The 18,272-nt window shown below is 42.5% G+C and overlaps 1 protein-coding gene across 1 annotated transcript in view; it reads right to left on the reverse strand.

Moving 5' to 3' along the window:
* cacng3b (calcium channel, voltage-dependent, gamma subunit 3b) overlaps window positions 1–13,033 on the reverse strand; it is a 36,583-nt gene extending 23,550 nt beyond the window's left edge. Inside the window, exons 1-2 of the mRNA XM_085453755.1 lie at window positions 12,541–13,033; window positions 11,645–12,457 (exon numbers count right to left, since the gene is read on the reverse strand). Of these exons, the coding sequence (XP_085309881.1) occupies window positions 11,645–11,861 (217 nt within the window). The 5' untranslated portion in view covers window positions 11,862–12,457; window positions 12,541–13,033. The remainder of the gene's footprint in view (window positions 1–11,644; window positions 12,458–12,540) is intronic.
* Between the last annotated feature and the right edge of the window lie 5,239 nt (window positions 13,034–18,272).

The following is an 18,272-nucleotide window of genomic DNA, read 5'->3' on the forward strand; positions in this document are numbered from 1 at the left end:
TTCCCTCACAAAGGTCACAGTTGCTCGAGGGCAGCTGCAGGCACAGCCACAGCAAAGCATTATGGGACACAAACAGGAATGAGAGTTCAGAGTATGCATGATTGTCTGCCTGTGTGTGCGTCTTTGTGTGTTTTATCTGAGTCATGTGGTTGAGTTTCTCCTACAGGGCCCAGCATGCAACTGTTGTCACTTATGCATAAAACATATGAACATAAGCGCAAACCTGCACACCCCCCCTTGTATACCACGCATTCTTTAATACACACTGTAAAAATAATTGATACCTTAAAAAAAACTCTGGAGAATATCAGCATGTTACAGATAGAGCTGTTAAGATGGACACACACACACACACACACACACACACACACACACACCTGAGAATTATTTATAATAGTTACTGAGTTAAATTGTCAAATTATCTCATTTGCAAATCAAAGCATCGGACATTTTAATGCTTTAATTAAAATACAGCTATTCAATGCCGTATCAGTCTAGTTCTTGTGAAATAAAATATACTGAACATTGAACATAATCCACTCCTAAATAAATAAAAATTTTGTGCCTCAAAACAAGGTTAAAAAAGGGGACGCATACAAACAACAAGTCTGCGTAACCCCATGACTGTGACAAATGAGCCACAAGGTGGATGTTTGTCCTTGATCCAACTCTCACCCACGCACAAACCCTGTATTCACAGAAGAGTCCAACACTGAAGTTGGCCACCCACTAAAAGACTAAAACTCAGTGTACGAGATCCCCACAATAAAGCACAGATAACTTAAATAACACAATCCATACAAGTGTTGAGTAGAAAAGCACATTTGTACACAATTTTTTAACAGGCAGAAAAAAGCCGAAGCTGGTGAAAAACTGTCCTAAAATTCCCTGAAAAGCCTTTGGTTGATCAAAAATGCTGCAGCAACAGTGTTGACATCTTATCTTAAAGACCCAATAGCACCGTACCACAAGGCGCCTTGAGGTGACTGTAGTTGTGATTTGCACTATACAAATAAAACTAATTGAATTTAATGTGAATGATAAATTGTGTCAGCAACAAGCTAGGCCTGCCTTAAAATACAATCTAAAATATGTCATTTTTGACTCTAATGGGGACCATTAACATCCTGTTGCATTCACTAAGATGTGATTGACATAATCAGGAAAGTGCTTACAGAGGCCTAAAAGTGTCATTTTCCTAACCTGCATACATTGCAATTCACAGAAAGGTCACTTAAGGCACACCTGCACTGCCCTTACCCTTTCAAACTGCAGATACATTACTGTTTCATACACAGTCTATTGTAAGAACTGTTAAGAAAAGCAAGGCAAGGAAAATATTTTGTAGTCAGGGTCAGGGGATATGTCTGCATTTCAGTTCAAACTAAAGCAGAACTTGTGAAATGGGTGATTAAAAACAAGAAGTGAGCTTTACTTGGAAGCATCCGGTGAATCTAAACCACAGGCAAGGTTATTATTATTTTTTAAACACAATACAATGTAAAAAAAAAAACCCAAACGGGAAGCCAGGATGCTACAAGGCACAGATTAACAAACAGGCAAGTGAGACATGGTGAGCTGAGGTAGTATGAATACTGCAGGGCCTCATTAATGAGGCGAATGCAGGTGAGTGGAAAGGAAGGGCATTTGTGGTGACTCTTCAGACAGCAAATGGCAGGTGGAGAAAGTCATAATGTCTGGAATAATACTGGACTTCAGGCTTATTTCAAAAGCAGAAGAAAATTAGAAAAGAATTTGTAAAGGATGTACGCTGGCATTAAAAGTAGCTATTGCATCCATGACGAGCAAATTACATACACTTACAGTCTAGCACATTTTATTTCCTAGAGGTGTCATCCTTGTGTTAATGTATATAGTGAGGTTACACCATATATTACTACCAAAAGAACAATTGCGTAGCTCAACTTTTGGAAAGGTGTCTAGTTTTAAAAACTGCTGACACTGCACCACGTGTGAGACAAGTTGCTGATTTAGATTAGATGTTCACTATTTGAGCAAACTTCAGAGCCTTTGAAATTCAGCCTCAAGATAACGAATTCTAGATTTTGCCATTTTGACGCTATGACTTAAAACTTTAAGCAATATCAATGGCTTGATTAATGGCTACAGTTATATATCGTTAGCAACGATTGCTGTGGGAATGGGGCATCAGTCAAGACCCCTGTCACCCACGCTTTGAAACTTGAAAATGACCACTCACTAGGGAAAAATATATATTCCTGGTGTGTCTGACTGGTTGAAAAGTGGTTCTGGAGGTTGGTGGCAGTCTCTAGGTGAAACTGGTAACAAAGAGGTATAGGCAACCGGGAAAGTGTGAAGGAAACCAGACTGTTTGCCCTCAAACAAAAAGCAGTGCCTGGTTGCAGCAGAAATGCAAGACAGGACATAGCCAGGAACCTTCAGCAACCACCAACCAACCAGGAAAGGAATATATTGTTTTCCCCTAGCAACCAGTGGTTGCCAGGAGGTTGATGATTGGTCTCTAGGCCTGTGTGATTGAAGCACAAGTGATTAATTAAAACAAAAACAGGGTGCCATTCATTTTTCCAGTATCTAAATGCGAACAAGACAAAAAAAAAGCTTAAGACCCAATACAGTAACATGACTTTGATTATGGTGCAAATGTGGCTAACTGGAACTCCTCAAATCCAACCAAAAATGGTCAAATAACTGAAATAATTTAGCTTTTTTAGATTGCCAGTGTAGTTAAAACTATTTGGGATACAAAAAATGTAATTCATATGATCCTTTTTGGATAGTATCTACAGCCACGTTACTGTTCATTATGCTTACTGTCGGAGTTTAGTGAGCTAGCATGCTACTTTTGGACAAAATCTGTGACCTGATTTTGGCACTAGATGGAAAGTCAGGGGACCATCAAAGCGATTACGGTCCATCCCAAGAGTAGCATGGCAATCCAACCGACAAAATGAGTAAATTTTCTGCCAAACATGTCAGCTCCACGGCTCAGCATGAAGGAAAGTCACAGTAGTTTGAACAGAATACGTGAATGACTACTGGCTAACCTCATACCTAGATTTGTATTTCACAATAGGAAAGCTCTTATCCCTTTGATTCTCTACGATCATAAAACATTTTAAAATGCAAACATAGGTCTTTTTTTTGTTAGACATCTGACAGATAACCATTTTTGTAGTTTCTATGGGGAGGACAGCCTTTGTCCCAAGCAAGCTGACCCCAATGAGTTGGCATGTGATCCAAAATCTGCATGTAAGTGGTCTGTGTAAACCTGGCCACACGTGTCCACGAACACACGCACTCACAATTTAAATGGTTTTGTCAACTAGATAACAGAGGAGGAGGGAGTGAGCAACGGACAGGAAAGAAAGTTGAAAAGCAGAGCAAATTGGACTGCTTGTTTCCTCGGAGCGCCTCTGACAGCTCAGTCTGGGTGACTGTGCCGCTTTCTTTCTCTCTCTCTTCCTCCTTCTCTCTGTGCCTCTGCCTCTCTCGCTCTCTCTGATTACCTTTTTGCAGGCGAAGGAAAGAGAAGCTGGGAGGGAAAGAGGAGGAGGAGGAGGCTAGTTTCCACGGTGATGGCTGATGAAAGAGAACGAGGCAGGTTCTGCTCGGTTGCACACCTCTTCTCTATCTCTCTCTTCTTCCCCCCTTCTCTCAGTCTGTCCCTACTCAAACAGCAAAGCCCCCCCCCCCCCCGAAAACATCTCTCTGTTCATGTTTCAAATCTTCTCACCGCTCCTCCTTCACTCTACCTAGTTTTCTCTCACATTCACAAAACATTAATTCATCCCATTCCAGTTTTCCCTCTTATCTGTTATCGCTTTCATACATGGCTGTTTCAGGATTCCCTCCACGCAGCTAGCAAACATTACACTCACATGTTATTGTTATGTCTCATTTTAAATCCAGGACCATTAATGTGCTGCCACAACAGCTTCTGCTCTTCTGTGAAGACTTTCCTCGAGATTTTGGAGCCTGGCTTGAATCCTTTCAGAGGTTGTTGTTCAGCTGCCCTGAAACAAACTGCTGCCATGAGGCTGGAGACACCGTGTGGTCTAAAACTGCTCCCCGGGTGCCCAATGGCTGCCAACTGCTTCACAGAGTGAATGGGTTAAATGCAGAGAGGAATTTCCCCACGGGGGAATCAATAAAGGATCAATAAATTATACATTATTATTATTATTATTATTAAAACAGTGTCATGCAATTACACACATCAGTTCTGATATGAAAATAAGAAGGCTTGGTTAAGTATAAACATTAAAAAGAAGATTTTTCTATACGTATGACATGTAATGAAAGAAAAATATATGCATGCTAGACTTAGAGTCATGGTTAAAGACCAAAAAAGACCCATCCCCTGTCAATTCTAAGGATTTACATATCGTGACTCAATGAAAAACACTCAGCTTCCAAGTCGACACACCTATAGTATTTTACAATTTACAAATCCCATGTCGCCTTGTTCTCAAATTATTGCATTCGCAAGATTTTCAGAAAACTTGAACTTTGACCTTAAGGTTTAGGTCACTGAGATTCAAAATAGTCGATACACCAAATGTATCAATTTGAAGCTCCTACTCCTAAAAATGCAGCAAAATACAAAAGCAGTGGGTGTAAAAACTAAGACTCTATAATTCAATAGCTTTTAGCAGAAGTAAGTTATTCAGCGTAAGGATTTTCTGTATGACTTCATCATTCTCTCACATCTCTTTGGAAGACTTTTGCCCTGCTCTGTTTTATCGCGTTGCTTCAGTTCAATGAGATTTGCAGGCATTCGTTTATGCACAGTTCTCTTAAAGTCTCACGATTGCATTTCAAATAGGTTGAGGTCCGGACTTTGACTGGCCTCCTGCAACACCTTGATTCTTCTCTTTTTCAGCCATTCTGTTGCAGATTTGTTGCCGTGCTTTGGCTCACTGTCTTGTTGCATGACCCAGTTTTGCCCAAGCTTTAGCTGTCAGACAGGTCGCCTCACATTTGACTCTAAAATACTTTGGTATACAGAAGAGTTCATGGTCCAATCGATGACTTCGAAGTGTCCTGTGGCTGCAAAAAAAGCTTGAATCACCATGTCTTCACCACCATGCTTACATTTAGTGGTAGGCGTTCGTGCTGATATGCTGTGTTTGGTTTGAAATTTAACATACTAACTGAGGTCTGTAGAATCTCAGATTTTGCTTTTCTTAAGCATTGCAAGGTCTGACCTTGGGAATTTGGCAAAAATCTGTTTTGTTTTTTTTCCCCTTCTAACTGCATCTCTATTACACCTCCTTCCCTGTAGCTACTGGCACAATTGCTATCTTCCTTCAGTCCATCTCTCCCGACATTCTCTGATTTATCATTTTTACTTTCCAGATGCAGTAAAACTTTTCATCTTCTACTAAATCTCCTCCCTTCATCCTTTAGCCTACCTACCCTTATTATCCCCCTCCCTTGATACCTTCTTTAGAAACACAGCAAAATGTCCTGCGGGTCTGTCTGAAACCCTCCTTCCTTTTAAGCCCTGGAGCCTTTATTTTACATTCTCTTCCAAGCTTTTCAGCTGTGTACAAACGCTCCTTTTGTGCTATTAATTCCATCACAGCTGTGATTAAATATCTGTTTCCCGATGATGTCTGTCTCTCTAAGATGTTGCTTTTATCCTGCACATCGCCACATCTGGCTTTCTTCTCTTTCCAGCTCTTTCTTCTACCATCTTTTAAAATTCCCACATGCAGGAGGAAACTGTAAATTTCCTCCTGCATGTGGGTCTCTTTATGGATCAAGGACTGCGGTTTTAACAGCAACATTGTGAATAAAAGGAGAAAATTTTGACCACACGCTACAGTTTTCCTATACACAGGGGTGTGTCTAAAAGGGGGAACATGGTGACATCAGCCCCTGAGATATTGAGCAACTTCTCTTCTACATTTAATTACTAACAGTCAGCATAAGGTAATTATTATTTTGTCAATTTAAATTTATTAGTTAGGATTTTTTCAGATTGCATGGGAGCACATTTGCAGTGGGTGAAAACCCCTCTCCAAACTGAAATGTGTAGGCAGACAGAAACATTTGTGAGACCATGAATTAAACTTTAAAGGAGAGCCCGAGAGTTGGATTTCTAAGACCAATACCATACAGATATTTGGTCATTTAAAAATCTGATATATCGACTGATATTTTTTTCTTTCGAGCAGATAAAAAAAGAAGAAAAACGATTTCCCTAATAATTGTCATGCATTTATGAGTCCTTCCTAAGATAACATAAGAGTGCAGTTTAAAAAGAATCTTCTATTGTGGCAAGTCATAGATTATGTGTATACACCCGACTTTGCTTGATCAGCTGGTTGTTGTGTTTGTGACGTTCGTTGTAACATGTATGTTGCAAACAGGGAGGTTGCACAGTGCGCTCTAGTGGACAAAGTATGCAATGTCAACATTCATAACATGGCTTAAGTGTCGTTCTCCCTTTTCTTCTATACTTTTTAAATTTTCATTTATTGGAGGATAAATGAAAGTTATTTTCTTGATGCGCATTTTTTGGGCAAAGAGTTATATTTCTCGCAATAATATCGTCCTGTTGACCGATCAGTTGGGCTATTCTTTGTATTTAATATTTTGATGCTAATACTGCTGTTTAGTACGAGTATTAGTATATATTACTGTTCGTAACGAACAAAAATACTTTCTCCACAACTATGCAAACCAGTTATTCAATCCAAAATACATTTCAAGTTCTTGTGCAGCACCAATTTACATGTAAAACCATCTGCATTAAGCTGCAGAGCACTGCACAAGAGCCTGATGATCTTGCATACCCACTCCCCTCCCCCTGTAAATGGAGCTTCCAGGACATAAGCAAATAATGGGAACATGCAAAAGTAGTTGACTTTTCTTATAAAGGACACATATGAAGGTTTTTTTGGTTTAAAAATACAAACTCTAAAAATGTCTGGATAGATATTAAAATATAAATCATAAAATATACACCTCCCCTTTTCCTTTGTCTTTTTTGGTCATGTCCTCTCAAGAGAAATCTTGCTTCTTTCTCTTTTATATAGCTGTCCCCTTCTCTCAGTGTTACCCTCCTTAACGATTCCTCTTACCTCCTCTGTCTTTACCGCTGTCCCTCTCAGTCAGGTGATTGCTTTTATCCTAGACATGGTCAAACACCCCACATATTTAATTAATGCTTATCTCCCTATACTGTGACCTCCTTTTCACTCTGTCCTTCAATTCTCAACCCCCACCTGCATCTTTAAACCTTCTCTCCTCCTTCCTGCAGCCACCTGAGCGATCACTGCTACCTCTGTCTCTGTTTAAAACCCTATTCCTTCATTCTGTAACCGAGTGATCATCTAAATCCACGTTGTGGTCCCACAAACTCCCGAGAGATTCACCTGAAACTGAGGGCACGCGCAGCTCATCCATCACTTTTTACTTGCTGCTCTTCTCCATCCCTCTCCCCCGCTTCATTCATGTGCACTGTGGTTTCTCTTCATTCATGTTTTGTCTGTTCTCTAAAGGAGTTTTTCTTGTGCTCATTTATTCTATCGCAGCACCTCTTTAGAGAAATCCCAACGTCACCACACACTGCTGGTCCCTGTTAACATCTGGTATTAGCAAGTGCACGTAAATATTCATCCTATTACAGGCCTTAGTATTTATGCCAGAATCTGGAAAACATCCCTGTTATTTAAATTCTATAAGAACTCTACATTCCTGTGTGCTAAATTACAAGCAGCCCATTAAAAATTCCTCTAGAACTCACTTTATGAACTCTGTTGTTGTTAAATGTTAATGCTTATTATGCTATTTCCCTGCTCTTTTCTTTTGGGCTTTCCTTTTAGTTGTTTGCTTATCTAAAATTGCAGTTTGCTGATGCCTTGCATTGAGGCCGCATTACCGAAGCACTGTCCTGAATCTTAATTTATAATTTAGCAATGAAGAGCTGGGATATTATTTTTTTAACAAATACAGTGCATCTGAAATCAAGGCAAACAAAACTATACCATTCAAGAATTCTTGCTATATGCAGAAAAAGGCCTAGTCTTTTAACTTTTTTTCAGGCAGCTTAAGATGGGGATTAATTATACACATGCTGACCTCATTATTTGAACCACTGGACAGGTTTAAAATGAGCATCCATCACTGTAATAATGTATGTGACACAAAATAAAAGCAAAACAGGTTCCATTTAGAAGCAGAGAATACGTGCATGTGCAGGCGCTTTTACACCTAGTTAGTTGTATTTAAAAATCAGTGAAAACTTTAGAATAAGACCACCTGCTCGCTACTACTTATATGCTAATTATTGCCTTAAAGTAAATATTTCTTTCAATTAAGGTCTCTTTTTGCCTTGGTGCCCATTTTCACTGCTAAATAAAACTGTAAATGCTGCACATCATGCATGTGTAACTGCTCTGTGTGTTCACCTCCACTGTAAGAACACTGCATATATGAGGCTTCACTACTTGTCTGTAGTTACTGTCTAAGTCACTCACACCCTCCCTGTTGTCGGACACAGTACAGGTTGCTAATACACACATCCGCTTCCTGTCAGCTTATGGGGCAGCTATGAATTATAAAAGCATGGCTACCAGTGTGTTACCACTGTGCTAAGTGGATATAAGATGGACAGAATGACAAAAGAGATAAGAGAGCTTCTTCACTTAAGTAAAGCAGTTGTTAAAGGCGTGCATGAAGGAGTATATGTGCAAATGATGTTTCGTTGTCTGAGCCTGTGTGTGTGAATGCACTGACATTGTGTTAACTTGGCATCCTGCTCCCACAGCTGTGCCTATGTGGAGGATTGGGAATATCCTGGAATTTGTCTGTTTATTCATTCAATAACATGTGCGTGTTGCTGTGTGCATAAACGTACAGCAGCATACCTGCACCATCTGGCGCTGTAACACCCCCCCGCCCACACACACACTTTGACGTGTTGACAGTGTCAAATTCCTCTATCTTGTTCAAGTTTTAGATTTTTCCTTTTTATGTTCACTTCAGTTGTCTATTAATTGGAACACTGGTGGGTCAATCCCAGGCTGCTCCAACCTGCATGTCAGAAGTATCGTTGGGCAAGATGCTGAACCCCGAGTTGCCTCTGATGCATCCATCAGACTGTTGGCCTATGTGAACGTTAGGTTAAAACTGCTTAGGCATAGAAAAAGCACTTGCATGAATGGGTGAATGAGGCTTTATTAAAAAAAGCTTTGAGTGCTCAAATTCAGTAGAAAATAACTATGTAAGAGCCAATCCATACAGCCAAAAGGCTTTAGAGAGCCAATCAAACCCTGTGATCAAGGCACACTCTTCTGTGTGGTGCTAAATATGATGGATGTGCAGCCAAATGCCTTGAGAGTTTCTAGAAAAAGTCCAAATTAACAAGAAAATCACTCAGAGTTTTTAAAGGGAGAAATGCTGCAAATAAGGACTTGAAAAAGTAAGAAGCAGCGGGGGTGATGTATATGAATTTTAATTTGAATCATATTTACTACATCTGGCTTTTTACATTTTTTGGGCAATTAATTTCCTTAAACGTATTGTACAATTTATTATGTTTTTTTCAGTGAGAAAAAACAGTCACACTGATGTAGAAGTCTCAAAAACCCATACATCAAATATGATAGACTAGATGTTAAAGGCCTAGCTGACTTCATCTGATTTTGGGCAATAACAAGGTCTGAGTCACATTCTTGGAACCAAAACTTTTTCAAGACATTGTCAATTCTTCCAGCTGATAACGAAGTTAGATCAGATGTTAGATTAGATTAGCCATTGTTGTCTCTGGGGAAATTTACCTTGGACAAGTGAGGGAAACATGTAAGATAACACACACAAACAAACACTCTGCACTTATTACCATTACCATGTTGGCACTCATGTAAACCAGCTACAGTGAACACAACAGCTGTTAGCCTTGCTTGCCGTCCCGTATTCTGTGCACTTTACTCGCACAAGGAAAAAAAACAGCCTATTTAAACCGCTGATATCTAAATGTTCAATATGAATTTGTGTGATACTGTTACATCAGTCAAATGTTGGTCAGTGTCACACTAAGAAGAGTCATCTGACTTCTGTTTCAGTGATGTAGTAGCTGATCGTCACTGACATTACTCCTCCTGTGTTTTGTCGAATGGGAAATATGTTTATCTGGCTTTTGGAGTGTTGGGAGTTCCCCATTATCTAAATGTAGATTGCTTGTGAATTGTAAAGTTCACTGCACCGCCATGAAGTTTTGATGCATCCCTACTCCAACACAGCTGAATCAAATGGTTGGATTACCTCTTCAGCATGCCATCAAATTTGGCAAAGGCCTGATAACAAGCCATTCATTTGATTCAGGTGTGTCGGAACAAGGATGTCTCTAAAAGCTGCAGGACGGTAGCTCTCGAGGACTGGAGTTGGACCACCCTGCTCTACATATAAGAGTCAAGAAGTCTGGATTCAGTGGAAAGACCAACTTCTCTTCAATGCTTGGTGTGCCCCTCTGTTCAAGGATGGTTGTTCACAGTAGACATAGATGGCCTGTCTCACTCCTCTTTTAAACAATCTGTCTTCTCTGTCCATAATGTGAATATTGGCATCCTCAAAAGAGTGACCTTTGTCCTTTAGATGCAGATGTACAGCTGAGTCTTGTCCTGTCAGGGTGGCTCTTCTATGTTTTGTGGTGAGTTTATGGAGTGGCTCTTTGGTTTCTGCAGTGTAGAGATCTGAGCACTCCCCACTGCACAGCATATTTCATGTTACTTAACTTGTACTTGGAATGATCCAGAGCCATTGAATGGAAGAGTGGCGTCATCTCCACGCTAGCTTCGTCACAGAGTTACAGAAGCACAGTTTGAGGAGTTAAAAACAATGCTGTATGTTATTAGCACACAGTCCAACTGCCAGCTAAGCACTTGCAGAAACTATTTCAATGCTACAACACCCGGCTGATAGGACTCTGACTTACTCAAGGGCTCTGGGCTGAACCAGAACTGAAAGGTGAAACATTTTCATGAAATTTAGAAATCCAATCACTTTCTTTCAATACTCCCGAATGACCTGGATGACTGAGAGCCTATGCCTAAACTCTCTGGCAAGAATTCAGTGAACCACCATTGCCTTTGGTTCCATAATCAACAGGTGCTTGCGAAATTCACACCCAGTTCCAGCGCCATTCAGGCCAAAACAAGCTTCTTCTTTTTTTCCTCCAACCTGGAACAACAGTGCAATCCACCTTCAAAGGAAAAACCTTTCCCATCATTACTGTGGTGGTGCCAGGGTGCACATGCCTGGTTCATGGTAGTGGTGCAGATGCCTGGCTAATAACGCTCTGTTTGCCCTGTTAGTGCTTTATTTCTACCCAGAGCTATGCAGCGTGATGACAGCCACATCTACTCAGTTGCGATCTATTCTGCGGTGGAGGGTGAAGTCGAGAAGAGCAGCTTAAGAAGTGAGTTACAGGGATTATAGGCTGCTGTCACACTCTCATAGGCAAACACACAAACCTCCTCTGGTATTAAAAGGCAGACAGTAGGGGAGACAGGGCGTGTGCGTGTGGAAACAGCTACACGCACGAGCACTCACACACACAAACACACACACGCGCCGGCCAGAAGCAGAGAGAGGAGAGACAGACAGGCAGCCAGTCAGACTGATCACGTACCTTCCAGACAGCAGGTTCGCCAGAGGCCGGAGTGCGTCATCACCTCCTCGTTCTTGCGGCTCGTGTCGTTGTCGCCGCTGCTCTTCACGCGGCACACCCCGCGCGAGTACAGCCAGTAGTCGGTACCGACGGCGATGGTCATGAGGCTGAAGGCGGCGAACGCGCCCACCGTCGTCACGAGCATCTGGACGCCGCGGTCACACATCAGCATCTTCATATATGCGGCTCCTGTTCGTCTTAATCTGTTTTCGTGTGTGTGTGTGTGTTTCCTTTCCTTTTCCCCTCCGCTCTTTTAGATTCACCCCTTTTATTTCCTTTATATCCCGCGAGACTTGGAGAGTCAGAGTGAGGGACACGCGCTCAAATAAATAATAAGAGCAATAACAACAACAACAACACGGGGAAGGTAGGTAAAGGTGGCGAGTTTGTGAGGAGGCTATGGAGAGAGAAATGAAGCTGGACCCGGCTGCCTGGTTCGCTGAGTTGACTTGAGGCTCGTGGCAAAGGGCGGGAAGGTAGGAGAGCGGCACGTCACTTTCTCGCGCATCAAAAACCGGTTCTCACCATCACCATCCACATACAGAGGCGCGTGCACGCACCCACACAGCGTAGGATTAACGGCCAACGGTCGTCCCCAACTGCTGGCACTGCCCACACTCACTCAGAGTGGAAGTTAACGGCGGTAACGCATCCTGCCGTGTTATTCGTCCCGGGGTTAGGGGAGAGCTTCTTGTCTTCGCCTCTCCTGCTTTCCTTCTTAACTTATTAATCTGTGAAGCATTAACAGCCAGGGTCTGTGTAGGGGGACTCCATCTTTAAAACAGCAAAACAGGGGATCATTTTGTCTGTAGCGATGTCACCCCCGCAGCGTGAATCTGTACTAAAGCATCACTCACCGCTGTGACCGGTTCTCCTCTTCCCACAGTGTCTCTGACAGCAGGCCAGCGTCTGTTCACCTCCCCGTCCAGTGAATGAATGAATGAATACAAGAATGGTGAATAAAGACCATGTGTTATCTACAAAGCGGAGACTGACCGACATCCATCGCGTGTTTTCCGCTCCAGCTGTTGACACAGTGACATGTTTTATCTCCCTGGATGACCAATGTCCGGGCTTTAGACACTAGTCCAAACCGTATCCGGTGAAATGCTCTATACAAGTTAAATTGGTCCAATAAGCACAACAAGAAAGGATTAATCAGATTTATCCTCCATAGAAGTCAGTGTAGAACCGCAACCGGGACACACCGGCCGACGACAGTTACACCCGCTTGCGTTTGCTCCCAAGAAACGTGCCTGCTGGTAGGCGACAAATAATAAAAAATAAAAACAACAACAAGGAGAAGACAGCCGTCGCCTCCTCCACTTCGTCGTCCTCTTCTTCTTCCTCCTCCTCCTCCTCTCCGTCCAACCAACACAAACTAAAATTAACCGCGGGTCTCCTCAAACTCCGCCCGAGGCAGAGGCAGTCGGCTGGGATTGGGTTCCCCGGTGAAAGAGCCCTTCGGGAGCTAATAGTGTGCCTTCACTGCTGCAAGTCCCGCCCACCACCTTCTCTATAAAGCCAAGCCAGTTTCACTTGAAACACAAACACACACTGGTTGAAAAGTATTCCCACGTCTGCGCGACCCGGCTGGGTAGCAGAATAGACCCCGCAGTAGAGAGTTAACAGAGGGTATGTATGGCAGGTCATTAGTGCCACACATACAGCGGTGATCAGGACAGATCAGAGCACGCTGGACTTTGATTTGACCACGTTTCACTGTGAGTAGATATTGAGCTGTCTATACACACACACACACACACACACACACACACACACACACACACACACACACGAAGAATAAAAGGGAATAAGTTGTGATAGCACAATAAAACGAACTGCATGTGTTCAAAGGCAGGGTTGCGTGTAGTTTTGTGGCTTGCTGTCCCTGGTGCTGAGTGCGGCGCTGTCCTTGGTGCTCATTTGAAACGCAGCGTCATCCCCCTCCTCCTCCTCCCCTCTCTGTTTTTCTGTTTTCTCCTCTCTCCTCCGCTAGCCGCGGCGCCAGTAGCTCCTGCGCCGCACTGATTAGTTAGAAAAGAGAGAGCGGGAGAGAGATTGGCAAGCGATGCATGGAGAATCGCGCTCGGGAGAGAAGCACAGACGCCACTTAAAGAGCCACGGACCGTTTTTAATGACTCCACTTCAGCGAGGATTCCACACGAGGCGGTCTGCTCTTCATGCTTCACTTAACACACCGGAGTGCGCGTGACCGTGGGTGCAAGTATCATAGGTGTATACCTGAGTAACATGTGTACATATGGAAATCAGAGGGGGGTTTAAAGCTTGCTGTAGCCTGCCTAAACCCAAGGAATGGAAACGTGGCTTCTTTTCTGGAGCCCATCCATCCACTTAAGTGTTTAGGTGCCACAGCTCACTGACTGATTCTCTGACTCTATTAAAGGCTGAGGAATTAAAACAATCAAAAACAGAGAGACAGAAAAGTGAGCACAGAGCACAGAGAGCGGGGGGAGAAGGATTACAGATAAATAAATCCATGAACTGATCACCAGAGAGTGCAGTGACAGGTCCTATCATTCTTCTCACTTGCTCTTCCTCTGTGTATCTGTGTGTGTGTGTGTGTGTGTCCGAGGCCCTTGCTCGGCTGCATTATCTCACAAGAAGACTCATTAACATAGAAATGACTTTAGGAAGAGAAGTACAGCGTTTCACCTCTGGTGAGAGACGGAAAGCAGGGAAGCCGAAGAGAGGAAGGAGGGCGGGAAAGGAGATGTCGAAGTGAGTTTGGATGGTGGCTGAGAAGAGAAGTGGAGAGATAAGGAAGAAAAAGAATGAAGGGTGGGCAAAAGGCAATGGAGGAGGCAACAAGTGAGGAAAGGACAGGTGGAAGAAGATGAAGAAAGGATATAGAAAAAGAAATGGTTGAATGGTGACATGTTGATGCAATCAGTTTACAGAATACAAGCAGCATTTTTCAGTAGATGAAATGTTCTTGTTTTTTGAGTAGAGCATAAAAGTTATAGAGCCAAAGTCTGACCAGTGGCACAGCGAGGGAACATTTTGTGCAGCCTGCAAGCGTGTCAAGAAAAGATGAAACACCAACAGTTTGTGTCATTCTATAAAGCAGCACAGAGAAAGACTGAGGGAGCATTTCTCTTCAGTTTCAGATCTTCTTTCTATCCATCATACATGGCTAACCCTTCCTAACATTAACACATGGAGCTGGTGTCAACAAACACTGCCTCACTGATGGTTAAAAACGGTAAACTCAAGGCAGCACAAGATTCTCTGGGCAGGTTACGAACGCTACCTACAATTTTTTGGATGTTTGCATTTTTCTTGTTCACATGCGCCCAAACTTTGCGACCCCCCCCCCCCCCCCCTCCATTGCAGAGAGTTGACTTTTAGATACCCATTCGTTCATTTTCTTCTGCTTATGGAGTTCAACAGGGGTTAGCTGTCATAGGGCGAGGGGCAGGGTACACCCAGGAGAGGTCGCCTGTGGATCTACCAGCTCCACACAGAGACAGACAATCACGAACATGCCCAGAACCTTCTTGTGACAAGGTTAACCACTGCACCCATGAGCCACTCTCTTGGGTATATATTTTATTTAAAAAGGTTACTGACAGAATGCAGCATTGGCAACATGTATATAAAATGATCATATCTGTTATTAACTTCTGGCTCTCTTCCACAGCATGTCTTTTATCCTGTCTTCCTTCTCTCACCCCAACCGGTCGCAGCCCCGCCCCTCCCTGAGCCTGGTTCTGCCGGAGGTTTCTTCCTGTTAAAAGGGAGTTTTTCCTTCCCACTGTCGCCAAAGTGCTTGCTCATAGGGGGTCATATGATTGTTGGGTTTTTCTCTGTATCTATGAAGCACCTTGAGGCGACTTATGTTGTGATTTGGCGCTATATAAATAAAATTGAATTGAATTGAATTGAAAATATACTTTCAGGTTTCCTACTCTGTGGTCATGAGGTATAGGTAAGGTAAGTATATTTTATATAGAGAGGTACTACTACTAAGAATTAAACACTGCAGTTGTGATATATTTATCACAGCAGGCACGTGTTTTATAAATATCGACAACAGTAAATCTTAGGTTTCTTTCAGGATGTCAGCAGAAACACTAAAAAACTGCAGTCAGATTTCTTACCATGAGTAATGCAGATTGTTGTAAGATCAGCATCACCTTGTGGCTTAATTTCCTCTCTTAAAACCCTTTTGCTCTCTTAGATATGGCATAAAGTGCAGACTACTGACAGGAACTTTTTATAACGACAAACTATTAACTTCTAACCAAAGTGTGATTACAGTGATGGTGTTGGTAGGCAGCAGAGAGAGACAGGACTCGAGGAGGCCCTTGTGGGGAAAGGCATTTGGGACATGACGTTAGCAATCACCAAAATGTCCTATGTTTGCCCTTTCTCTGTCATTGGGAGAGCTGTTTCTGCTCTCTTTTTCTCTCCTCTCCTCAGTTATTGGCAGTGCAACAGAAGGATGAGGATAGAGAGATGGGGAGGTTCTTGAAGCGGGGAGGAGGAGGAAGGCTGCAGGGCTTCTGCTTGGTGAGCTGGAACCTTCTCACACCTCTCTGGCCAGTGTTCAGAGATTAGGAGGAGGAGGAAGAAGTTAGAGGAAACTGAAAACCACAGAGAAATTAGAGAGCAAAAGATAAGCTGTTTGGAGGAAGAGAAATGTGCCGTAAGGAGGGTGAGCTGGATAGATTTACAGATGGGGAGTGTGGGGCAGCTAGTGGTGATGTTGCATTTTTGTGTGACTGTGCTCGTATATTTAATGATGTATACAAGTGAGTGCGTTGGAGAGAAATCAGAGTTTTTCAGATGTGTGTGTTGCCTCTGGCACGGCCAGAGTTCAGTCTTCTGTACGTGGTAGGTCTTCAAATGTGAAGTAATCATTCATTTCTGGGTGATTGTAATGTGCATGACAAACACTTTTTTTCATTGTCACATGAAAAGTGTTTCTAATGAGTTCTAATGTTTCCTTTATGTAATTCATGGTGCAGGGACATGGACGTTAGCTTGAAGAGTTTAGTTTATGCTACAGTCACACTGGCGAAAACAGTGGCTAGAGACCATGGCATCACCAAAATTACGGCAATCGTTTGCAGTCTCCACTCGCTGTCACCTGGTGTCTTCAAGATGTGTCGAGATGGTGATACAGCAATAAGATGAAACCAGTCTGCTTCATGCTAATAATTGTAACTGTGATAGAGCAGCGAAATTTGCAAACCTGTTGCCGTCTACTTTTTTAAATATTTATTGCAGTGGAGTCAGGATCTTGATGCTAGTTGCCTTGGAGCTCTGGAGGGGTCCCCATCACGTCGTTCGTCTCTACATTACCCCATGCAGGGTGCAAATTACTTTAAAAAAAATCAGTGGAAGTGATATAAATAATTAAGCAGAGGTGTTATCCATTAATTTGGGACCGCTCGCAGGCTGACTCCAGTTGATTGCAATGAGTTGGTCTGTCTGCATTTGTAAAGTATTTGCAATTATTTTAAATTCTTCTGTCTGAATGAAATCAGTCCAAGTCGGATGGCAACTTTTTCCTAGACGTGTTGCTTCTCAATTGCCTGTGTAATTGTCTTGTAATTGAAAGTAGTTGCCCAGAGGTTGATGGTCTTTCATGATGAACATCTGGGCAACCAGGAACTACTTAATGTCAGTCTCCCAACACCAAAATACTTAAAAGCAACCACTGGTTTTTCCTAGCTGTTTTATTTTTCCTATAAGTGTGACTGAGGCTTTAAAGACTTGGTTTAAAGTTATGAGCAAACAGGAAAACAGGTCAGTGAATGTCTCATAAAGATATGGGAACATGACTGTGTGTGTGTGTGTGTGTCAGATTAGGTAAAAACATAACAGACTTTGACATTGATTGATTAAGAATGAGGTGTGGTGTGAATGAAATAGAGAAACAGAGAAACAGAGGGACACTTTAGCTGGGAAGAAACATGTCTGATGGTGTGAAGGTGTGCCTAATATGGTTGCCTAATGAAAACGTCTGTGCGGCTGTATGAGAGAGAGAGAGTGAGAGGTGGTAGAAGAGAGGGCAAGAAAGGAGATAGGGTGAAATAAATCCAATAAGCTCCTCTGTCATGCTACCCTCTTGAGCGTTTTAAAGAGCCACTGAATGAAAAAATAAGAGAATCTTTTGCTTTTGTCAGTTTTCCTTTTTCATCTCTCGTCAGTCTGCTGCAGAGAGCGTCGTTTTTACCTCAAAACTCCCCCATCATCTTTTTTTCTTTTTCATTCAGCAATAGCATGTAGCTTCCTCGCTTCAGCATGCTCTGAAAGGCACAGAGCTAAAATGCATATACCAAAATCAGTGCTTCCTCTGTCACTGCCTTGGGGCAGGCTCCAATCAACACCCCGCTCTCTCACCATTGCAAGCCTAAGGGGAACAAACAAACAAACAAATAAACAGTTATTGAGTCTAATTTTATGTTCCCTTGTTTGAAAGTGTGAAAGCCTCTGCTGCACTTTATACTTATTTATGGTCGCTCCAGTTTCTGTCATAGTTCATGCTGCCAGTGTGTTTGCATATGTATGCCTATATGCATTTAGCATACAGTGATTTTAATGATTTTTTAAAACA

The sequence above is a fragment of the Copadichromis virginalis genome, linkage group LG4 (assembly GCF_057382275.1).
Source record: "Copadichromis virginalis isolate Kocher_CV1m ecotype Utaka linkage group LG4, C_Virginalis_male_GT1.1, whole genome shotgun sequence".
NCBI classification, from domain to species: domain Eukaryota; kingdom Metazoa; phylum Chordata; class Actinopteri; order Cichliformes; family Cichlidae; genus Copadichromis; species Copadichromis virginalis.